Consider the following 25,001-nt stretch of genomic DNA (forward strand, 5'->3'; position numbering starts at 1 on the left):
TCAGCAAGAAGCCTGCTTCTCCCTCTCCCTCGGCCCCTCCCCCTGGCCCGTGCGCGCTCTCTCTCTCTCATTCACAACCTCTCTCAAATAAATATTTTTTTAAAAAGCGTGAATGATGTTGTGGTTGGAGAAATAACTGACATGGAATCCATTGCTGTCATCAAAGTATCACCTGTTCTTGAATACCCCTAGAGCCGGGGAGCTCACTTCCTAACTAGGCTGCCCAAGAAGGTCAGAATCCAGAGGTCTCTGAACATCTCCCCCTCGGCTGCCAAAGAGCAGCCTGCCGACTCCCAGAGTGCCTGGCAGCACCCCTGGTCCCTCAGGGAAGTGCTTCTCCAGCCTGGCTAGAATGCCCAGCTCCCAGAGAGGGTTTCCTCAGCACGAACCAGCCGGGGCCACACCTGGCAGAGAGCATTTTCCTCCTACCCAGCCCTGCGGCTGCCTGGAAGGCACTTCCGGTCTTTCCCAGGATCTGGGCCAGGAGGGACCCCACAGACCCTGACACCTACCCCTCTAGGCCTGGGGGCAGCATGCCCCTACTCTGGTAATGGGCTCCTGGGGTGTCCGGCTGGGCCCCCCAACCCACCCCCACCCCCCGGGTCCCTGGACTGCTCTCCGGGCAGGGCTGAGTGACCTCAAGCATGTCAGGACACGGCCCCCCAGCTGCTTCCCTGTCTCCAGAATGGGGCTAATGCGGGCTTGTGGGAGTGGATTCCTTTTATCAACCACCAAGCACTTGGTGTCAGGGAGTTGTTTTTATTATGTTTATTATCCCGTGTTTATTGTGGGCAGCGTGGGGGGTGGTTTTCTTAAAATGCTTTTCCTGAGCCAAAAGAACTCCATGCTGCCATGCCCTGGAGTGGCCGGCTGGCGCATGGCACCCCTGCAACATCTCTGGAAAGGAGAATGGGGTGAGCAGGCAAGCCTCCCCCAAAGGGCTCCCCAGGCCGGCTCCTCCGAAGAAGAAACCAAAGGCAGAGAAGAGCAAAGCACTCTGGCCCCTCAACCCAGGCTCACGAGGCTGGGTGTGCACCCCTGCTGCCTCCCCCCTTTCCTCAGGAGCTCCCCTCTCCTTCCTACCCCTGTTCTGGGGCTTCTCCATCCATGTTCTCTTTGTGGGCACCTCGGGCCCCCACCAGCCTGGCCTCCCTGTGACATCCCGGAAGCCGCTTTGACGTGCACGGCTCTGGTGTGTTGTCCAGAAGACCCAGAGGCTCCCCTGGCTTACTCCAGCTGATTCTGGCTGGGGCCCCCCAACCCCCCCACTTGTTGCCTTCACCCTGAGAAAGCACACTGGCCTGGGGGTGTCCCACCGGCCTCACCCTGAAGGGAGCGGATCCGGGGGCCTGCAGCGCATCCTCCAGGCACACCTCTGGGACCAACAGCTCCCCACCCTCCCCCGAGCCTGCCCGAATCCTAGGCTGCGGCAACTCCAGCCTCCCTCTCCCGGGCCCTCCCGTCTCGCCCCCACCAGGAAAGGTGGCCAGGAGCCCTTCTCCGTCAGGGCGCCTGGTGGTGCAGGGAGGGTGGCCCAGCGGGCCCCTCACAAGTACATCTTCATGGCCTCATGCGTCGTGGGGCAGTAGCGGGCATGGAGCTGGGCCAGCAGCGCCCGGGACGTGGCTTCAAGGCGCGTGCCCTGGCTCTTCTTGTTCCACACGTGGACAGCGTAGGTGGCCTTGAGCAGCCGGTGCAGCTCCTCGGGGCTGACCTCCTGGAAGTACTTCTTCCAGTCCTGCCAGGGGATAGGGTAGAAGGCCTCGCAGGGCAGGGCGGTGACGCCGCGGCAGGCGTGACTCTCGTCCAGGCTGCGGATGGAGCACCACTTCTTGAAGACCCGCGTGAGCAGCTGCGGGCCCTGGTGGCCCCAGATCCAGCCGTTGTAGTGGGCCACGAAGTCGTGCATGCACAGCGCCATGAACTCGTGGTGGCGCTCGAAGGCCAGGAAGGCACCGTTGAGGACATAGCGGGACTGAGTGCCCAGCGTGTTGGTCAGATTCTGCAGGTTCTTGAGGACGATGAAGTCCGTGTCCAGGTAGATGCCACCAAACTTCCACAGGAGCGCGATCCGGGAGGCGTCGGAGAGCACGGGCAGCAGGTAGGGCTCCCAGCGGCGCTGCCGGGCCGCGTACCAGGCCGCCAGTGGCGTGTCCCGGAACAGCTCGTCCAGGTCAAGCGGGAGCAGGTGGACGTTGGGGAAGCAGCCCAGGAGCGAGAGGCCCAGGTGCCGAGGCAGGGAGGCGTTCCCGCCGGGCAGCCCCTTCATCAGGACCACCACCCGGGACTCCGGGTGGGCCCTGGCGGCCGACTCCACCGAGCACATGAATAGGAAGTTGGGGTTGGTCCGGTCTGATGTCTCCAGGAAGAAGATGTTGCCTGGAGGCGGGGTGCTGGAAAGCAGCGTAGGGGACCCCAGTCGGGGGCAGGGGATGTCGGCAGGCAAGTTAGAGAACTCTCTTTGGCCCCTGGGCTCTCCCGCAATGTGCCAGTAGATCATGATGGAGACGAAAAACGTGAACTTGAAGCTGATGATGAACAGGGTGCAGATGCGCTGCCTCGGGGCTCCCCGGCGCAGCCGCAGCAGACACTCAGGGGGCCTGGACATGTTCTCCCCAGATGACACCAGGAGGCCACAGCACGAACTGGCTGGTCTGCAAGAGACGAGCATCACATTCGGGCAGAGTGCTGGTATCTCTGGCCTGAAAAACACTTCCCACAAGCACCAGCTACGGCCAATGCGGGCTTCCAAAAGCCCACGGGTCTGCTGGCTCTGAGTCCCACCTCCTTCCTCACCTGCAAAAGGGGAACGGCAGGCCAGGGGCCACGGTCTGGGCAGAGTCCCTTTTGCTCTCTGTGACACACCTGGGCGCTTCCCGACACCTGAGCCAGTGCTACCTGCCACATATGGCCATCGCGGGCCCAGGCCAGGGTCTGGCACAAGCGAGGTTGTCAGAAGTGATGCCTCTACCACGTGGCCCACGGGCCTCTCTGTCCCGTGACACCTGGGCCCCTCAGGCCACTGGCAGCCCGTGATTCGAGGCCTAGCCCACGGACCCCTTAGCCCCATTCAGTTCCACAATTGTGCCAGGCCTGGAGCTGCTCCAAGAGGGCAGACTGCCAAGTAGCCTTGGGACCTTTCAGCAGAAAAGCCTGGGGCTTGGGCAGGCCTGGGCACTGGCGTGCTAAGGGCCTGGCAGGCAAGCCTGCAGGGCGAGTGGGCTCCAGGCACACGGGGATGCATGCTGGGTCCTAAAGCCCTTGTCTCAGACACAATGGAGTCTCTCTCCTGGGCAGCTGGCTTCCCCAGCCCCTGCCCTGGACCGTGCTTCTTATAGACACAGGTCTGGAGCCTAGGACTATTTCCCTTCGACCCTCACCTTCTCCTGGTGATGTCCACCTGGCCAGCAACCAAGAACATCCTGGGGGCCCGGCAGGTGGCTGGGGAGAGGAAATAGGCTTGGGCTCTGTCCCCAAGGGCAGGACTATGGGGGCACCTGGGAGACACGGGACCTCAAGTCGGCCTGAACCAGCTAAGACCTGGGGCAACTCACTCAGCTCACACCTCCAGGGCAAGAACACTGGAACCCACTAAAGGGTTGACCATCACCACACATGTGCCAGGTGGCCTGACTGGGACGTCATACACATTTAACTCGCTGAACCCCCACGGCCGCCCTGTGCAGTGGTGATCATCACCCCCATCTCACAGGTGAGGACCTCGAGGCACCGAGAAGTCTGGTAACTCACACACGGTCCCGTGGCAGGCAAGTGGCGGGGTGCGGGCTTGAAGCCAGGCCACCCGGCTCCAGAGTCTACTCTCTCAACACTGTACCATCCTGCCTGGGACAGAAACGGTGCAGGGGATGTGGGAACGTGCCTGGCACTTTGGGGACTCGGTGCACATTCACCTGGTCTGTTCTCACTAGTCACAGAATCCCAGCCAGCGTTTACTCAGCGTCTTCTAAATTCTCGGTGCCCCATGCACACCCCCTCTGGCTCTCCGTAACCCCAGGGGTGGTTGGATCATTTCTACTTTAGAGGCCAGGGAATGTGGACACACAGTGGGGTGGAGGGACCGCGCAGCCTGGGGGCTAACGGGGGCCGGAGTCAACCGCTCCCCAGGACAGACAGGTCTCACGGCCTGAGAGTGGTGCCAGGAGGCTGGGACTCGAGACTTTGGCGTGCCCTCCCAGTGGAGGGCTGGGAACCGCGCTGACGTCACTGGCTGGTAACTGACCAGCCTGGGCGGCCCATGGCGGCGAGGTGGGGATCCGGCAGCCCGGCAGCCCTCTGGGAGACACGCCCTGGCTCAGCAGCCAGACTCCTCTGCCAACAGGAACACGGCCCTTCCACACACTCTCCGCACCCACAAATCCATCTGCAAAACACAGGGAGACACAGAGTGAGGAGGGTGGCGGGCTCACGGAGGCCTCGTCCCCCAGCCACACAGGGTCACCTGTTCACCGATTCACTGGCTCTCTCGGCCCCATAGGGAGGGTGCTTGGGAGAAGGGAAGAGCTAGGCTGCAGCTCTGCCCTGGGGGAGCTCTCAGCACGTGAGGGGAACCATCTGGAAAACAGACAAGGACGACGCTGGTGACAGCTGAAATGGAGCAAAGGGTCCAACAGAGCCAGGTGAAGGTGGCTTCCTGGCCAGCTGACACTGACGGAGGGCCTTAGCCAGACGGGCCGCTGTAAGCACCACGCGGGCCTGCGCACCTTCCCCCTGCCGGAGCCCGGCTCAGTGCCTGGCACACAGTGGGCCCACACAAACTGACTCGCCCTCTCCCTGATCTGCTCCCTCACGGACCCACTCCCCCAGCGGCCAGAGGGACACCCCGAAGACACAAGCCGGGACATGTCACTTGTCTGTGAGACCCTCAGTGATGTGGGAGGCCCAGGTTCACTAGGTCCTGCGTGTGTCCCCCACCCCTGGCCTCACAGCCCGCGTCTCTCCTCATCATCTGCTCTACCCAACCACGCCCCGCCGGCTCGCTCTTTCTCAAACCCGTCCCCGCCCCCCCCCCCCATATTGCCTTCCCGGGGCCTGTGTGTATGCTGTTCCCTCTGCTTGGAACGCTCTTCCCACAGCTGTTCACCTGGCTCCCTCCCTCACCTCCCTCTGGTCCTCACTCGGAAATCATCTTCCTGGGGGGCCTCCCAGCCCCGAAAGTCCCACCTCCCGTCACTTCATGGCCTCCTGTGGAGTTCACTGTCCCCGGTGCTTCATCTAGCATACAGGACATCTTGTACTCATTTGTGCGGGTTATTTATGTGGAACATCACTCCACGAAGATGGGTATTTTTTGTGTTTTGCTCAGCATCTAAATAGATGGCGCTGGGTGTGCAGTCAGTGAATATCGAGTGAGCGAGTGACTCAGCGTGTGGGTGAGTAAGTGAAGGAGCAAACGAGTCAATGAAGGAGCGAATCGATGAGCGCGCGAATCGATGAATGATTAGCGAGTGGATTAATGAAGGAGCGAATTAAAGAGTGGGCAAGTCAGTGAGTTAGCAAATCGGCGAGTGACCGAAGGAGCCACGAGCATCGGGGCCAGAGGTCAGGTGAGCAGCCTGGGATCCCCCAGCTGGGTCGTGAGCGGCAGAGCCAATAGAAATCAAGAACCTTGTGTTCCCCTGCCCTGGTTTTCCCCTGCAAGGAGAGGCTATTTCGGTCCTGGGTATTTTTAACCCAATGTGAACCACACTGAGCAGTGGACAGAGAGTTGGACAGATCGAGGTCCCAGCCGCCCAGGGGCCCCCACAGTGTTGGGATGATCTGGCTCTTCCGTGGGATGGGGTGGGGTCTGGGCCTGTTGGGGTGGCAGGATGTGCCACCTGAGCCCGCGCCTGCCCCAGTGGAGAGTGCCAGTCCCAAGCAGTGCCGTATTTGGTCCTGGAGCCCAAAACCCAGGAATAGAAACTGTGCGCAGGGCCAAGTTGGCCACAGCCCAGTACCCGTGTGACCTCAGGTCCAAAGCATGCTCCTGGCCCCCCGGGATGGGCCTCGCAGCTGCGGCCCAAGTCCTGGACCTTGTCAGCAGGGGCTGGCATGTTGCCACTGCCCCCACCCTCTGCAACAGGGAGGTGTTTCCAGTTAGCTTGTTGACTGTGGCCACTTCCCTGCTCTGAGCTCCTCTGAGCTCCTCAGGACCCCCCCCCCCCAGGCAGGAAGTGAGGGTGAGATGCACACAGCTGGTGGGTCAAAAGGCCAAAGGCCCGACCACCCCCCGTTGGCTGGGCCCTTGCCACCAGCTTTGTGGCCCCGCCCCCCTCTGCCGTCAGGAGCATCGGTATGGGCCCAAGTGCCTAGAAATGGCTCCTCTGCCCGAAGATTGTCACTCCTTGATGGCCCACAGTAGGGGAACTCCACCTCTGACCTTCCCTTGGCTCCTGTGTCCAACCAGCTCAGCCCGGTGCTGGCGGACTGTGACTGCCAAACAGAGCAGAGTCATGGTGATGGTCAGACACAGCCCATGCCGAACCGCTTGTTGCCGGGATCGGTGCTGCCTGGCTCCCAGAGGCCCAGAGAGGGAAAGGGATTCGGCCAGGGTCACACAGCCATGGAAGCTGGAGCTGCCGCCCTCAGGGAGCTCTTCCTGCCCCCGCCCCCATGCGAGGAGTGCCCCACCTCCAGGTCTTCCTTGAGATGCTTCAGGAGGCAGACAGCCCAGCAGAAGCTGCAAACCACAAAACCAAGGAAACAGAAGAGGGACCCAACTCTCGACTCTGATCAGCTTCCCCATATTGGTTTCCTGTAGCGACTGAAACCAATGACCATAACAGGCACCTATTTTTTCACAGCTCTGGAGAGTAGAAGTCTAAAACCAGGGTGTTGGCAGGACCTGACTCCCTCTCGAGCTCTAGGGGAGAATCGTTTCTTGCTCCTTCCAGTTTCTGGTGGCTCCAGGCCCTCCTGAGCTTGTGGCCTCTTCCTCCAGTCTCTGCCTCTGGGCTCATGTGGCCTTCTTCTGTGCGTGTTCTCCTCCTCTGTCTCTTGTAAGGACACTTGTCACTGGACTATGGCCCACACCTGGCTAATCCAGGATCACTTCCTCATCTCAAGACCCTTAATGTAGTAACACCTGCAAAGACCCTTTTTCCAAAGGAGCTCACAGTCACATGTTGCAGGGGGTAGGACACGACATATCTCCTTTGAGGCCACCATTTATTCCACAACACCCCCTTTCTTTGTCCCCCTGTCCTGAAATCTCAGAGCCACCCTCGGGTCACACACACTGCCTGGAGTATCACTGAAATGGCAGCTCCATGGAGAATGTGCCTCGGTGGGCCTCTGCATGGCAAGAGAAAATGGTTAGATGTCATTTGCAGTGGGGTTTACCAGTGGAGATGGGGTGGCTCTCTGCTGGCTTTGCCTGCCCAGCATCCATTCCCCCTTCTTCTGATAACAGTAGCCTGATTTCCTTTGAGGAACCACCTCTGCCCCACAGACCCCCCTCTCTAGTTCTTGGGGTACACACACGATTCTAATCTGCCTAATAATGACTGTGCCACGTTCTCCTGGCCACAGTGAGTAGCTCAGGGAGGGCACGTAACCCAAATCCAAGCCAAGCAGGGTCATGTGCTCTCTAAGGGAGGTGCTAACATTGAGCCAGGAGCCAGGAGGGGAGAGCCTGCCTGAGAATGAAGCTGGCCCAGAGGCAAGCAAAACCAAGAGATGGAGAGAAAGAGATGCATGATGACATCAACTTTACACCTGGATTCTGCTATGCCTGAAGCTGGTCCATCCTGGACTTCTTGTCACGTCAACCAACACACACACACACACACACACACACACACGAAAAGAGAGACAGAGATGAGAGAAGAGTCTACCAAGTTGAAAGCAGGGATACTTCTGGAGACAGAACAGGATCAGGAACTCAGACCCTCCTTGGTGGGAAGAATCAATACCTAGAGCTTGAAAATCCTTCCTGAAGGGTCTGCTGTCCTGCCCCCGCACCCCCTCCCATCTTTCAGGGAATAAATAAATATTTCTATTCAAGAAGTCGGAGTTACAGTTACTAGAAGGTGATCCTTGTAAAAATGGATGTTTTCAGAGCAGAGGTTATAAAATGTTTCTTCTCCAAAGTCTGTAAGATGTTCTAAAGCCAGAAATCAGGAAGGCAGTGGCTTGCTCTTTGGGAGATATTACCAACAAAATAAGGGAGCTAGAGACTTGTTTTTCCAATAGGAATAGGGCAGATTCTTGGTTCTGAATCTTTCCTCCTCTGCTGATGTCATATAGAGCAACAGGGGAAAGAGAAAATAAACCACCAGCTACAGCTTTAGTGAAACTAGGGGCATGAGAAACCCATAAACCCCAACCCACATGTAAATGAGGCCCAAAGCACCTGAGTCCAGCAGATACAGCAGTGAGCTGGGGAGGAACAGGGTGCAGAGGGGCCCAGAAGTGGAAGACTGCAGAAATCACTGCTTCTAAAAGGAAGATGAGTAAGTCAGAGAGTGAGCTGTAGCCTGAATGAACCAGGAGAGTTCAAGTTTAGAGGCAGGTGGCCCCTTTAAGCCAGCTGAGTTCTGTGAGGCAAAAGGGCAGTGGATCCAGAGAAGGGTCATATTTTATTTTATTTTTTATTATTTTTTAAAAGATTTATTTATTTGAGAGAGAGATAAAGAAAACGCACAGCAGGAGGGGCAGGGAGAGGGAGAGAAAATCCCAAGTCAACTCCATGCTAAGTCCAGAGCCCAACACAGGGCTCAAGCTCAGGACCTGACCTGAAACCAAGAGTCAGACACTTAACCAACTGTGCCATCCAGGCACCCCAAGAAAGGTTGTATTTTAAAGGAATAATCCTTTTCCATAAAAACAGAGAAACAGAGAGAACTACCCTGGCCTCTCTCCCAATTTCCACCAAAACCTCCTATTAAGTGCTGATCCAGGAAAATTCAACCAATTTGAATATTTAAAAAAGAAAAACAGTTAAAGGAATAAAAAAAATAAACAGCGTCCATACAAAGATGCTCCAAGAATGAAAAGGGAAAGGAATACTAATGTTCTCTTATGTGTAAGGAAAATTCACCACAAAAAATATTCCCATAAAACAGGGGCGCCTGGGTGCCTCACTCGTTAGGCGTCTGCCTTCAGCTCAGGTCATGATCCCAGGGTCTTGGGATCGAGCCCCACATCGGGCTCCCTGCTCCGCGGGAAGCCTGCTTCTCCCTCTCCCACTCCCCCTGCTTGTGTTCCCTCTCTCGCTGTGTCTCTCTCAGTCAAATAAATAAAATCTTTAAAAAAAAAAATTTCCATAAAACAGATAAAAATCCTAATACAAAATTACAGCATGAATTAAAAAAAAAAAAAACAACTTTAAAAAGTAATTCCAGTTATGAAGGTGGACCAAAAAGCAGAAATACAAGAGCAGAAGAAGAAATGGTCAGGCAAAGTGACAGCAAGACATGAGGGTGACATGTGATGTGAGAACTGACAGGCCTCAGGAAAGAACTAGAAGGAAAATACAAGGCTACTTCAGAAACAAAGACTGAACGACAAGCAATACACAGGAGAACAGACTCCAGACAAAGTACAGGAAGAGATATAAAAATTAAAGTAAGAAAAAGTCAACAAAATCCAGCAGAAATACTCAAAAGAGATACTCAAAGAACCAAAAAACCAAAATGGAACAGATTGCAGAGCAGGCCCAACACATGTACAACCGGCCTCCTAAAGAAGAAATGGAAACGAATGAATAGAATAAAGCTCTGCAGTTATAATTTAGGAAAACCTTCCCAAAATAGGGGAAGACCCGATTTCATGAATTGAAAAGGCACACCATGTACTAGAGAACAGTGACCCAGAATGGTAAGTCCCAAGACACAGGACGGTAAAATCACTGGGCTTTAAAGGTACCATGATAAATCTCTGGATAGCGACATGCAAAGCCCAAGCCATCAACGAAGGACGGAGAATCAGGCTGCTATCTGATTTCTCCACAGCAGCATTTAAAGACAGAAGATAGTGGGGCAACACCTACAGGGTCATCAGGGAAAGAAAGTTGGAGCCAAAGATTAACCTAGAGCCATGTTGTTCTTTAAATATAAAGATTATAGGGCGCCTGGGTGGCTCAACTGGTTAAGCTTCTGCCTTCAGCTCAGGTCATGATCCTGGGGTCCTGGGATCGAGCCCTGCATCGGGCTCGGGGAGTCTGCTTCTCCCTCTTATTCTGCCCCTCTCTCCGGCTCGTTCTCTCTCAAATGAATACACAGAATCTTTTTTAAAAAAGAAATACATATAAAGATTACACGCCAACAGCTTTGAAGTATGACTTCGGCAAGATTGCTCCTCTGAGGAAAACCGAGGAATCAACTTCATTCAACCAAGTGGTGCTTGAAAGAACTGTAATAAGAGGGCTGAATATATTCCCCCATGAAAGGGTAGGAATAAAGATGACAGATGGAATGAAAATGTTTTCTAGCCAGACAACATGTAAACAATACAACTACCCAAAACTTGGTAGGCAAGGGGGAAAGGAGGTTGAAAGTGGAACGAGCTCTGTGCTTACCTCATCTTTAATGGCAAGAGGTAAGAGCTAAAAATCCAACAGTAGAAGTTTAAGCATATTTAAAGTACAAAGGCAGCAATAAGAAGGATAACACTGCCCTATTTTACCGAATCTAGTAAGATGCATCACTATGTGATGTGCCCGCTAAAAAAACTTAAAGTGCTGCCAATGAAACAACGTCACTCTGCTTTCTTATCACGCAGAATTTTTGTCTTGGAAAAAAAAAAATGGTTTAGTCAGATTTTTAAAATCACCTAACCAAGGGGCACCTGGTCGGAAGAGCATGCGCCTCTCGATCCCAAGGGTTTTCCCACACAGGATCACCTCCTGTAGCATCACGTGTGGGCCACGCAGCATTTCTCAAAAGTGCTTCACGGTTGTCTCCAGAATGCTCTCCCAAGCTGCTGATACTGCTTCAGGTTTTCGCGTGCCTAACTAGGCAACGGCAACTGTCGTGAGGACCACCTGACCAAGACCTGCTGGGACGATTAGGGCAGAAAGAAGATAGGACTTATCACTCAGTACAGTGTCAGCTGAAATGGGACGGTGGCAAGAGAAAGGGAAACAAGTTAAGTTTATTGTTCATAGAAGAGAAACAATACTGTCTAAAGAAAGAAGAAACTAAGAGTATTATATAAAGGTGTAAATATAAATGTAGCCACCAGAACAAAAATACAAGCTTTCCCAAATATCAGAGGGACTTTCTTTTTTTTCTTAAACACAGTGAAAGAATAAAGAATATAGCCCTCCCACGTGTGCGAAGACATATCTCGGTACATACACACAATACGACGGAAAGACCAAAGACACCTGTGATATCAATATATACAAATAGGCTTAAGTCACTTATCTTTACGAAGTAAAAGATTTTTGATTTAGATCCCAAGCAAAACCCAACTCTACCCTATTTTTTACTTTTTTTAGATTTTTATTTATTTTATTTGAGAGAGAGAGAGAGAGAGCGAGGGAGGGAACACAAGCAGGGGGAGTGGGAGAGGGAGAAGCAGGCTTCCCTATGCGGGGCTCGATCCCAGGACCTTGGGATCATGACTGGAGCCAAAGGCAGACACTTAATGACTGAGCCACCCGGGCGCCCCTAGACTTTCTTTTTAAGAGCTGATGAAACATTGAAAACAAAATTGACAAACTTTTAGCTAGATTCATCAAGAAAAAAAGAGAGAGGACTCAAATAAATAAAATCAGAAATGAAGGGGGAGAAAATGATTGATACCACAGAAATACAAAGGATTATATGAGAACACCATGGAAAATTATATGCCAACAAATTGGACAACCTAGAAGAAATGGACAAATTCCTAGAAACATATAACCGTCCAAAATTGAATCAGGAAGAAATAGAAAATTTGAAAAGACAGATTACCAGTAATGAAATTGAATCAGTAATCAAAAAACCCTCAAAAAACAGAAGTCTAGGACCAGATGGCTTCACAGGCAAATTCTATCAAATATTTAAAGAAGAGTTAATATCTATTCTTCTTCTTCTTTAAGATTTAAAAAAATGTATTTACTTCAGAGAGAAAGAGAGAGCACAGAGGGAGAGGGAGAAGCAGACCCCCCGGAACAGGGAGCCTAGTGTGGGGCTTGATCCCAGGACTCTGGGATCATGACCCGAGCCAAAGGCAGACGCCTAACCAACTGAGCCACCCAGGCGCCCCAATACCCATTCTTCTTAAACTATTCCAAAAAATAGAAGGAGGAAAGCTTCTAAATTGATTCTATGAGGTCAGCGTTACCCTGATACCAAAAGCAGATAAAGATGCCACAACACGTGTGTGATGAACATAGGTGCAATAATTCTCAACAGAATATTAGCAAACCAAATCTAACAATATATTTAAAAAAAATCATTGTGGGGGGTGTGACAGGGAAAAAATAATTCACCACAATCAAGTGGGATTTATTCCCAGGATGCAAGGGTGGTTCAGTATTCACAAATTAATCAACATGAGACATCATACTAACCAGAGAAAGGACAAAAACCGTACGATCATCTCAATAGATGCAGAAAAAGCATTTGACAAAGTACAACATCCATTCATGATAAAAACTCTCAACAAAATAGGTTTAGAGGGAATAGATCTCAACATAATAAAGTCCATTATGAAAAACCCACAGCTGACATCATACTCAAGAGGGAAAACTGACAGCTTTTCTTCTACAATCAGGAACAAGATAAGGATGTCCACTCTCACCACTTTCATTCAACATGGTACTGGAAGTCCTAGCCACAACAATCAGAAAAGAAAAAGAAATAAAAGGCATCCAAACTGGTAAGGAACGAAGCAAAACTCTATTTGCAGATGACATGATACTATATATAGAAAACCCTAAAGATTCCACCAAAAAACTACTAGAACTAATTAATAAATGAATTCAGTAAAGTCACAGGCTATACAGAAATTAATATACAGAAATCTGTTGCATTTGTACACACTAATAATGAAGTAGCAGAAAGAGACATTAAAACAATCTCATTTACAATTGCACCAAAAGGAATAAAATACCTAGGAGTAAACTTAACCAAGGAGGTAAAAGACTGGTACTCTGAAGATTATAAAATATTGATGAAAAAAATGAAAGATGACACAAACGGAAAGATATTCCATGCTCATGGACTGGAAGAACCAATACTGTTCAAACATCCATACTACCCAAAGCAACTTACATATTTAATGCAATCCTTATCAAAATACCAATAGCATTTTTCACAGACCTAGAACAAACAGTATTAAAAGGAGTATGGAACCGGGATGCCTGGGTGGCTCAGTCAGTTAAGCGTCTGCCTTCGGCTCCAGTCATGATCTCAGGGTCCTGGGATCGAGTCCTGCATCGGGGTTCCTGCTCAGCGGGGAGCCTGCTTCTCCTTCTGCCTGTCGCTCTCCCCTGCTTGTGCCCTCTCTCGCTCTTTCCCTGACAAACAAATAAATAAAATATTTTTGAAAATGTGCATGGAACCACCAAAGACCCCGAATAGCCAAAGCAATCTTGAGAAAGAAGAACAAATTTGGCGGTACCACAATCCCAGATTTCAAGAAATACAACAAAGCTGTTGTCATCAAAACATTATGGAAACTGGGCGCCTGGGTGGCTCAGTTGGTTAAGCGACTGCCTTCGGCTCAGGTCACGATCCCGGAGTCCCGGGATCGAGTCCCGCATCGGGCTCCCTGCTCAGCGGGGAGTCTGCTTCTCCCTCTGACCCTCTTCCCTCTCGTGCTCTCTATCTCTCATTCTCTCTCTCTCTCTCAAATAAATAAATAAAAATCTTTATAAAAAAAAAAACATTATGGAAACTGACAAGAAACAGACACATAAATCAATGGAACAGACCAGTCCAGAAACAAACCCATGCTTATATGGTCGATTAATCTCCAACAAAGGAGGCAAGAGTATGCAATGGGGAAAAGAATCTCTTTTCTTGTCTAGGGAAACCTGGACAGCTACATGCAAAAGAATGAAACTGGACCACTTTCTTACACCATACACAAAAATAAACTCAAAATGGATTAAAGACCGAGCTGTTAGACATGGAGCCATAAAATTCCTAGGACAGAGCACAGGCAGTCCTTTCTTTGACCTCAGCTGTAGAAACATTATTTCTCGATATGTCTTCTCTGGCAAAGGAAACAAAAGCAAAAATACATATGTGATTTTGGAATTTGACAAATCGATTCTGAAGTTCATATGCCAAAATAAACAAGCGAAGACCTATAGGAAAACTCCGACAAGGAGGGAAAAAAGAGGAAGGACTGGAAGTTCTTCAGATATTAAAACATCCTATGAAGTTGATACTTAAAACAATGCAGCCTTTGGAAAACACAAAAACCAGAAAACAAAAACAATGCAGTCTTAGCGGCTGAACAAACAGGGCAATGAGACTAAAAGTATCACAGCGATCATAAAGTCCCTGCATGGCCAATGGAGGCAGGATCCCCAGTTAGTAAAGTAAAATTGGTCTTCTTTTTTTGTTGTTTTTAAAGATTTTATTTATTTATTTGACAGAGAGAGGGACAGCGAGAGCAGGAACACAAGCAGGGGGAGTGGGAGAGGGAGAAGCAGGCTTCCCGCCGAGCAGGGAGCCCGATGCGGGGCTCGATCCCAGGATCCTGGGATCATGACCTGAGCCGAAGGCAGACGCTGAACGACTGAGCCACCCAGGCGCCCCAGTAAAATCAGTCTTCTAAGGTGTTGGGCAACTGGAATAGAGGCTGGGTTCACATGTCAGAACATGCCCCAGGATAAACTCCAAATGTAAAATAATAAACCCCATAAACATTTAGAACAAAACACGACGGATTCCTTTATAACCTCAGAGTTGGGAAAGTTTTCTTAATTATGTACGAAATCCGTCCAGAAGCCATAAAAGAAGAGTACTTTTGACTCCTTGAAAAAGCCTGACTGCTCCAATGTCCTCCCCCAAAATCCCAACCGCAAAGCCAAAATGCAAGGGACAACTTGGGGCAAGTTTTGTCCCGCTCGGATCCCAAAGGTCCGATTTTTCCGAACCTCTAAAGGGCTCCCAGGAATCAAGAAGACAACCAACAGACACAAAAGAAAAGGGGCCAAAGCCAGTTCATACACATGCAAAACATGCCCCTTAATACGTAAGCAAGAGTGAGGATCTTTTTGTAAGTAAGAGAAATGCAAATCGAAACACTCAGTATAGCATCCCCCATCTGTCCGATTGGCAAAAATCCAAAACTCGGACAGCACATTCTCCTGGCCAGGCTGTGAGGGGACAGGCACCCTGCGCAGGGCTGCGAGGCATGCTAAATGGTTCGACTCCAGTGGTGGAGGGCAAGTGAACGTCTATCAAAATTACACAACCGCTTACCCTCTCACCATGTAACACCACTGTGAATTTATCTGTAGATAAGTGTCATTCGTACAGGTCACAGGTTGTTTTCAACTGCCACCGAATGAAAACAACCCAAGGTCTTTTTTGAAGGGACTGATTAAATACACAAAAACACACTGATACCGTGTAAACATCGGCTCTCAGTGGGCAGGGACGAAGGCTGTTTTACTCATTGTTGCATCCCTTGGGGCCAGCACAGGCCCTTGCACATAGCAGAGGCCCAATGTATATTTTCTGAACCAATGAGTAAATTATCCCTAAACTGCCCACAAAGCCAAGATCAGATAGGGTAACTAACCCAGGAGAATGCCATTTGCAAACTGCAAACCACAGGCGGGTGCTGATTACAACGGTTAGGAAGTGTAATTGACATGTCCCGCCTCACCATCTGAGGGTACAAAACAAGGTCACATACCTTTGACTTTTCATATTGAAATACCCGACTCTTTCCTGGCCCCCTGAGAGGAAAGGTGACCTTCCCAAAGCTGCAGGACTAGTAAGCACAGGAGACAGGATTTGCACGCAGGTAAATCTGCCCCCAAGTCGCAGACCTCTCCTCTTTCCCTGAGGCCATCGCTCCCTGCCAGGGTCACTCCGGATGGATTGAGGATCAGGCTGCCTGGGGTTGGCTTCTCAGGAGCAGGGTGTAGTCAACCCCCCTGAGCTTTATGTGCAGTTCAGGCAGCACAAGCTACCATGAATCCGGACTCCTACACATTTGCTGTCTTTGGCATGTGCATACACACGCTTACCAGGATGGTTGGGTATGGAGGAGATTTCTGTGCTGGTCATTTGCTGTGCCCAGCAATCACACAGGCACAGGTAGCAGCGAGAAATCTTCATCAGATAAGATCATGGCTGGCAAATGAAATGCCCACAGAAAAGGTTTTTATAAGGTCCAGCCTGAGTTAAAGAGTCCTGAGTTCACTCTATTTGGAACAAAAGTTCCCAGCTTGCTTCACTTTTTCCTTTTTTACTGTATTACAGATTACAAATAATTGGCAACACACGAGAGCACCAACCCTGCCCTGCACGATATGCACACACGGCACTGCCCATACTGGGAATGCTTAGTCTGAACAGTCTTTGCTAACTGCATATTGCCTGAGCAAGGGACCTGGTTGCCATCTTCTACACACCTGCTCTGTGATCTTGGAGTCTGACCTCTCTCTCGTCAATTCTGAGCCTCAATCTCTTCACCTGTAAAATAAAGAGCTTGGAAAAGACAATCTCTAAGGACCATTCTAGAAAGACCTTCCAAATCTAGTTTCTCCGGCACTAGTTCTGTTCATTCCATCAGAGGTGGCCCTTGTTGACCTCTCCAGACAGGGTATTTCAGGGCTACCTGCCCCTTGGTGCCAGGCCAAGAGCCACAGGCAGATAATAAGGCCAGAAGGATGACAATTCACAGATAAGAGAGTTCCTGATTACAACCTGATTACAAAAATCTTGGAAAGAAACCCATCAAGTCCTAGGCATCACACACAGTCCCCTGATCGTTCATTCAACAAATGCTTGAACACCCATTATGTGCCATGCCCCACTCCAAGATCTGGAAATAGACAGCAGTGAACAAAGCCGATCGTCTTTTGCTTCCTGGAGCTGAAATTCTAGTGGGAGAAAATTAATAAGCAAAGAAATACATCAGGTGGATGACAATGTGCTATGTGGAAAAATGCAGCCAGGAGCTTGGACTGGGAGGCCCAGGGGTGGGGGTGCTACTTCACACAGACCAGTAAGGATGGCCTCTCTGAAAAGTTGACGTTTGTGCAGAGAGCTGAAGAAAGTGAGAGGACCAGTCTTAGGGCTAGCTGGGGGAAGTGTGTCCCAGGAGGGAAATCGGTGAGTGCAAAGGTCCTGGGGCATGTGTGCCTGAGGTGTTGCTGGAATAGCCGAGTAAGTAAAGTGGGAGGAAGAAGGTACCAGGAGAGGAAGTCAGAGAGATAATGAGGAGACCAGGTCATAGGGAGCCTTAAGGGCCCTGGAAGAATTTGTCTCTCTGACTGGGAGGGTTGCCATTGGGAGCTTTTGAGGAGGAAAGGGCTCCAGTGTGCCGTATGTCTTAAAGAGATCTTGGGGATCTGGCTGCTTTTGAGACTAAACCACGGGGCATGTGTGGCAACAAGAAAGCAGTTATGCGGCTCTTGGAACAGTCCAGAGGAGAGGGGGGTGGAGGGCTGGGAAATTAGGGGGAGAGCCCCTCTTGGAACATCTTTCTGACACATCTCTCCTTCCCATGTCAGCCCCCATGACCACAGCCCAGCTCAGACTCTGTCCTCTGCCTCAGGCCTACCACCCCCCACCTCTTCCCTGGCTTCCTGCCTCGGCCCCAAGCAGGTCTCCACAGCCCCAGCCACCCAGGCCTTCCCCTGCAGCTCCTGCCCCTCCCCAGGCCCACAACTTCCAGAGGCTGACCTCTGCCAGATTGCTCAAGCCATCGGGCTCTGGGAATTCCAGATTTCTGCAATATGCTCTTTCCTTTCCCTTAAAACATCCCTCCAGCCTCCCCTCCCCAGCAACCTCTTAACCATAATATGTGGGAAGAGCTGCCCCTTGCCAAGAACACACCACACGTCAGGCACCCTGCCAAGCACTGATCACTCTTACGTCTTCACGTCTACCACTACAGCCCCGTTTCACACTTGAGAAAATGAAGGTCCAGAGAGGAAAGGCGACCTTCCCACTGCAGCAGGGCTAATAAGCATGGAAGGCAGGATTTGCACCCAGGGATGTCTGCTCTGAGTCCTTGGACGGTCCTTCCTCCCTGAGTCTCTCCTGACCTAGGTGAGCAGAGCAGGCCACCTCCAGGAAGCTGCCTGGATTTCAGCACAACTCCCACTCTGGGCTGTGGCCTGGATCCCCACTACACACACTGTCACTCGTGGCTACCTTCCAAACGAGTGGGCATGTGAGCAGCACTTACCCCAAACCCCAGGCCTCGTCCACAGCCTAGACTATGGGCAGACCCTCAGGGCCCCGGGTGAGTCCCACTGGGAATGCCCAGGGTGCATTTGGCCATGGAGGATACTGGAAGCAGAGGAACGTGGGCACTTAGCCACACGCCACCCACTCTCCCGAGGTGTAAATGACAGTAACTTAGGGAGGGCACCATCAGTGTGTGAGGACCGAGGCATGAAGGAAAACCATCCTGATGCTCCAGGTGCCCTTGAACATGATGGTAAAAACGTGAAAGGAAAACCAACTCCATCGCTCAAACCCACCAGGCTCTGGGATTTCCACGTTTCTGCAGTACGTGCTTCCCGCTTCCCAAGACGGCCCGCATCCCCTCCCCTGCCCAGCAGCCTCCTAACCAGAACAGTTGAGAAGAGCTGCCATTTGCTACGGAGTCCACCAAAATGCTGTTCCCTGCTGCATGGGTGACGGGTGATTAGAGTCGTGGCTTCATGCCTTTGCGTATTGTCTCCATATTTCCACAATCGAGGGGTTGTGTGTGTGTCCAGTCACCACCCTGCAGGGACACCTGCTTTACTCTGCCCCGAAGATGGTGTGAGGTCACTAAAGCACGTGACATATATTCTTCTCGGTCCCTTCCCCATGCTTCCATGTTGCCGGGGACCTGCCAGACGGGGCGGTTGCAGACACGGAGCGATGTTTACCCAGAGCCGCATGCGCACAGAGGGAGATCCTATTACACGTACTGTTCTATACCTTGCTTTATTTTTCACTTAAAAACATGCTGGGCCCCTACCATACACATCTCCTAAAACTCATCAAACTGTATGCGTGTGACGATGTGTAAATTGTACTGGGATAAACCTGCTTGAAAGCGTACGCTATGCCCTCATTTCATGTCCATAAATACAGCTCTGTACCCTAATTTTTCAGGGCAACAGTGAATCTCATATGGCAGTTCCATCCTTCACTTTGCCTATTTCCTGTCCTGACTCCTGGAACTGTGGTTTCCATCTTTCTGCGTTTACGGACAACGCCGTGGTGAATATCTTAGCACTCACATCTTTGAGCACATCCTTAATTACTTCTGTAGGACTGGTTCCTAGAAACGAGCCTCTTGGGTCAAAGGAAACGGAATTTAAAGTTGTAGGTACGGATCATTATCTTGTCTCCTGAAAGGTTTTTAAAACTCCACGTTCTCTGGGCACCTGGGTGGCTCAGTCGGTTAAGCATCTGACTTTGGCTCAGGTCATGGTCTCAGGGTCCTAGGATCGAACCCTGCTTCTCTCTCTCCCTCTGCTCCTCCCCCCGCTGAAGTACGTGCACTCTCTCTCTCTAATAAATAAGTAATCTTAAAAAAAAATAAAGGGGGTGCCTGGGTGGTTCAGTTGTTAACCGTCTGCCTTCGGCTCAGGTCATGATCCCAAGGACCTGGGATCGAGCCCCGCATCGGGCTCCCTGCTCCGCGGGAAGCCTGCTTCCCCCTCTCCCACTCCCCCTGCTTGTGTTCCCTCTCTCGCTGTGTCTCTCTGTCAAATAAATAAATAAAATCTTTAAAAAATTTAATAAAAATAAAAAGTTCATATTCTTGGGGCGCCTGGGTGGCTCAGTCGTTAAGCGTCTGCCTTCGGCTCAGGTCATGATCCCAGGGTCCTGGGATCGAGCCCCGCATCGGGCTCCCTGCTCTGAGAGAAGCCTGCTTCTCCCTCTCCCACTCCCCCTGCTTGTGTTCCCTCTCTCGCTGCGTCTCTCTCTGTCAAATAAATAAATAAAATCTTTAAAAAAAAAAAAGTCCGTATTCTTTCCAGTGTCAGGACTCGCCCACCTTCCCATTACCCTAGGCATGGGGAGGGGAGGGGAGGGGTGAGCTGCTTGAGCTGACATTTCTGAAAGGCTCCCCGACAGGCATGGAGCTCCTGCTTAATAGTAACAATGGTATACATTTCCTGAGGGCTTACTCTGCACACACTGGTCAAAGTGGTTTTCGCGGAGTAACTCATTTAATCCTCCCGATAAGCCCTGCTCTTACAAACTACAGTTTACGAGTTGAGGGAACCGAGGCACAGCTGGGATTCCAACGCTCCTCGTCAAGTGGAAGGAGTCTCCCTGTAGCCCAGCCAAGTTCACCTGGGACTGCTCTGGAGCCGGAGGCTCAAACTCACCGCAATAAAGAAAAGGCACTTAACCCTGAGCCTCAGTTTCCTCATCTGTAAAATGCGAAGAATAGCCCTGGATGGTAGAGGGGGTTCTTATTATTTTTAAATATTTTATTTATTTATTTTGAGAGAGAGCACGAGCAGGGGTGGGGGGTGGGGGGACAGAGGGGGAAGGAGAGGCAGACTCCTTGCCGAGTGGAGAGCCGGATGTGGGGCTCGATCCCAGGCTGGCAGGATCATGACCTGAGCCAAGGCAGACAGATGCTCAACCGAGCGTGCCACCCAGGCGCCCCTGCAGAGGGGGTTAAATAATAAAGTGTCTGGCACCTAGTAAGGGCTCAATCCATGGCCCACCCCCCAACTCAGGAGGCTGCCTTGGAGACCCGATGGGAAGGTGCAAATGAAGACCTCAGACAACTGGAGAGCTGGTGGGGGCAGGGACCTTTCTGGGCTCTGTGTCTGCATCTGGGACGAGGGTTTCTGCTCTTTCAAATCAAGTCTGTTGGGTGAATGCGAAGACCACTTCTCCTGCTTCACTCTCATGCGCCTGTTCACCTAGCTCCCCGTTTGCCAATTCAGACTTTGCACAGGTCTGACTTCCAGAATGTGCGGTGGGTTCCTGCTGGAGAGTGTGGGCACAGGGCAGAGTGTGCAGGCACCAGCCAGAAGGGAAGGGGCTCTTCTAGTCCTGTGGCCAACTCAGCTTCCACTGGAAGCTTCTGGATCCACTGAGGTCTGTCCAGAGGGAAAACAAGACAGGAGAGGAAGGGACTCTCACTCACTGAGTAAGATGGGTGCAGCTTCCTGAGATCTACTAGAAATGGAGGCACCAAGAGGAGGGAGATTCTCAAGGGCATGCAGTTGATGCCAGAAGAGCCAACTTTGCGTGCATGCCTGCCACTCATCAGCTGACTGAACCTGAACAAGGCACTTTCCCCTCCCTTGGGAGTCTGTCCGTTGGGGGAGGGAGGGGTTGGTAACACCTGCTACCTCCCAGGGAAGCAGGGCGGACTCCAGGGGATGAGGCTTGCAAACAGCACTGGGAGCTGGGGGCCTGAGGACCAGAACCTTTTCTCTCCACTGAGCTTTTCCACCTCCCTCTACATGAAGATCAAAGCCAGTTCATAAGGGGTCAGCCGGGCCCTTCCCTTTTTCCTCCTGTCCTCACCAGCTCAGAAGTTCCCTTGACCAGTGCCAGACACCCCCACCTCCTGCATCCTCTGGGACCTCAATCTAGGGACCTGCCTCTCCTCTGGGACTCAGCCGCTCCGTCTTCTGGCTCCTTCCTGTCAGCTCATAAATGCAGCCAAGTCTCCTTTATCGAAAAGCACCCACACAAAGTAAAGTAAAAAGAAAAAATGTGCTCTTTCAAAACACACACCAGCAGCAGCAAAAATAAAAGCCAAACGATAATCTGGAAGGTCTTTGCCACCAAGAGACCAGACAAGAGGCAAATACCTCCCTGATGAGCTCAAACAAATGAATCAGAAACTCACATTTTGTGGTCATTTCACAAGGTACATATATACGCCAAATCACTCTGTGCACCTTCAGCTTACACCGTGCTGCGTGTCAGTCATAGCTCAATAAAACCGGGGGTGGGGTGGGGTGGGGGGTGGGAACCACACAAAGATCCTAGACGTTCATACTCTTTGTTTTTTGTTTTTTTTTTACACTTGATCTTAGCCAAAAGGCCGAGAAGCGATTTTGTTTTTTCTTTTTAAAGATTTTATTTATTTGACACACAGAGAGAGAGACAGTGAGAGCAGGAACACAAGCAGGGGGAGTGGGAGAGGGAGAAGCAGGCCTCCTGCAGAGCGGGGAACCCGACGCGGGGCTCGATCCCAGGACCCTGGGACCACGACCTGAGCCAAAGGCAGATGCTTAACGACTGAGCCACCCAGGCGCCCCCGTTCATACTCTTTGATTCAGCAATTTCATTTCTAGGAAATAACAAGAAACGCACACTCGCAGCCTGAGGAAGTACAAAACGGTACAGGCCCTCTGGAGAGCCAGCTGGCTGTAGGTAGAGCCCTTCTAGAGGTTCAAATGCAGTGACGACCAGGTGATGCTCTTTCCAGGAAAAATCGGGCAATGTATACGTGCAAAAGTTCAACGTAACGTTATCCCAAAGAGCCTAAATTTCCAATGTGTTCCCTTAACTAACATGATAAAACACAGGTAAACATTGAAAAAATATAAAAAAAGGTTTGAGAGAGGTGAGGAATTTGAAAATTTCTATAGACAAGATATATTCAAATATATTAAAAAGTATTTTTTAAAAAGTTCAGCAAAAATGGCAAAACTTAACAATAGGATTCTCCGAGTGGTGCAAATATGGCATCTCCCCCCTACTTCCTACAGTTAATTCATTCCAAGCAACATTTAGGGAGCACTGATTATGTGCTGGGCTGGGCACTGAGGTTTCAGGTAAGGTTCCTTTCCTCTAGAAGTTTCCAGTCTGGAGAGGAGTGGCACAATGAAAACACAGGGCATTTAGCAGAAGTTGTGAGCTCACCTAGGAGATCCGAAGGTTGGGAGAAGTGCATTCCAGAGGCACAGCAGGTGCAGAGCTTGGGTGAGCAGGTGGCTGGTAGAGCCCTACAGCCCACCTGCGTGGACGGAGGGCCAGGAGGGGCAGCGGCCGGTGGGGAGGGAGGCGGTGGGCAGGAAAGAGCTGTTTCCACATTTCAAGTTTCCCTTTCTCATCTGTCCCTACTTCCAGTCCTGTCGCAAATGTCCCGGGCAGCCACCTTCTCTTAGTCTGCCCCCTGTCCCAGTTTGGACCTCTAACCTAGGCAGCTAGAAGAGCTTCTGTCGGAATAAGGAAAGGAGACGTTTTTCAGAATTTCTATTTGGGAGTTTGCCCTCTAGACATTTTTCAGAATTTGTTTGGGAGTCTGTCCTCTGATAGCGAGCTGTCAGAAGATTCCATCTCGCCTCTCCCTTTCTTTTGTATTTGGGCCCACCTGGGGGAGTCCCCCTTAGGGGATCTCTGTGCGGGAACACGGAGCGCAGACGTAGCTGTGGAGGGTAGAGTCCTGGCGAACCTGAGCCCTGCTTCTGCCGGCCCCCAAGGGGCCTGCGAGGGGCAGGCAATCACTCAGCATCTCGGGGAGACAGGAGACGCAAAGGGTGTCCTTCTGAGGGAGGGGTGGATGCAGGGGAGACGGCTTTTAACCCTCTCAGAGCCAGAGGCTCAGCTGAGTCTGCCCAGGAGGTGGGACCGTCTATTCCAGGGTGTCAGATGAGGAAACTGAGGCAAGCGCCCCCGCCCCCCAGCAGCGAAGGGCAGTGGACTCAGGGACCCCTGCCAGAGCCCCTCCCAAGCACATCACAGCTCCCACTCAGGGGTTCCCATCTGGCTAGGAGGGAGGGAGCGAAGCGAGCCGGAAGGACGGGTCGTCGGCGGGTCGGGATCCCTGCGAAGGGGAAGGGGCGCTCCGACCCAGGCCCTTCCCTCCACCTGCAGCGCCCTCCCCCCGCCTCGGCACTTCCGAAGCCAAGGCACCCCCTCGGCCCCCCTCGACCGGGGCCAACGCCTCCCGCCCCCGGCAGTCTCCCCTCCAGCCGGCCGCTCCCCGGCGCTCTCCCAGCCGCACCCCCTCGGGGGCCAGGAGCGAGCGCGGCGGAGCGGCCAGGCCTCCCGAGACCATTCCGCGCCCCGGACCGGAGGGGCGCGCCTCGCCCCCGGGCCTCCCGCCCCCACGACCCTCTCCGCCGGCGCGGGACCCGGGCCCGGGCGGGGCTGCTCCTCCCCTCGCCGGCCAGGCGCCGGTGCAGCCGCCGCGCTCAACTTCGGGGCGCAGCTGGCCGCGGACCGCCGCGCCCAGTCGGTGCGCACGCAGATGTCCCTCCGGAACAGGTGGCCCGGGCGGCGGCCCAGCCCTCCCCGCCCCCTCCGCAGCCCACCCCCGCCCCCGCCTTCTCGCGGCGCCCCTACTCGCTCCCGGGGCGCCCCCAGGGCCGCACCCGGGAGCCCCCCCCCCCGCCGCCCCCTGCGCGCGGTCCCCGGTACCTCCGGCTCCGGCGGCGGCGGCGGCGGCGGCGGCGGACGAGCTGGCCCCGGGGGCCGGCGGGCGGCGCGGCGGCGGGAGGCAGTGCCCCGAGTCCGGCGGCGGGAGCGCCGCCCCTCCGGCCCGGGCGTGGTCAGCGCCGCCCCGCCCGCCGCCCCCGCTGGGTCCCGGCTCCTCGGCCCCCCGCGTCCCCGCTGCTCCCGGCGCCGGGGCTGGACCGCCGTCAACAGGTACGGAGCACTCCCCTGGCCTCCCTGTCGCCTACTGTGTGGGCCTATAATCCGATTTCCCCATTTAACAGATGAGAAAACCGAGGCTCGGCCCGTTAAGTCACTTGAAGGTCATGCAACTGAGAAGGGGCAGTGTCAGTATTGGAACCCGGGCCTGCCTGATGCCACAGCCTAGAATATACTCCTGAACCTCCCCACCCCATGCCCCAGCTGTGACTGGTGCTAAACGCTGGGCCTGCGGCGTGGCTCAGTGTTTTACCGAATTTCACTTATTTGCTTGAACCTTCACAA

The 25,001-nt window shown here is 52.5% G+C and overlaps 1 protein-coding gene across 8 annotated transcripts; it reads right to left on the reverse strand.

Moving 5' to 3' along the window:
• Positions 1-743: 743 nt before the first annotated feature.
• A4GALT (alpha 1,4-galactosyltransferase (P1PK blood group)) lies at positions 744-24,544 on the reverse strand. Of its 8 annotated transcripts, none has more exons than XM_088025398.1 (6): positions 24,483-24,543; positions 22,983-23,278; positions 10,774-10,995; positions 4,241-4,381; positions 3,381-3,441; positions 744-2,654 (listed from the first exon to the last, which is right to left on the reverse strand). In XM_088025398.1, the coding sequence occupies exons 3-6, from the start codon at positions 10,874-10,876 to the stop codon at positions 1,547-1,549; spliced, it is 1,413 nt and encodes a 470-aa protein (XP_087881524.1). In that variant the 5' UTR covers positions 10,877-10,995; positions 22,983-23,278; positions 24,483-24,543; the 3' UTR covers positions 744-1,546. The 8 variants fall into 8 exon arrangements, with proteins under 8 accessions (XP_087881524.1, XP_087881523.1, XP_027971120.2 ...); XM_088025397.1 differs by having other exon boundaries at positions 22,983-23,607; XM_028115319.2 differs by lacking the exon at positions 24,483-24,543 and adding an exon at positions 23,434-23,932.
• Between the last annotated feature and the right edge of the window lie 457 nt (positions 24,545-25,001).

This window comes from Eumetopias jubatus, unplaced genomic scaffold (genome assembly GCF_037043125.1).
Source record: "Eumetopias jubatus isolate StellerSeaLion01/CBP00866 unplaced genomic scaffold, mEumJub1_p1.0 scaffold_8, whole genome shotgun sequence".
NCBI lineage: Eukaryota > Metazoa > Chordata > Mammalia > Carnivora > Otariidae > Eumetopias > Eumetopias jubatus.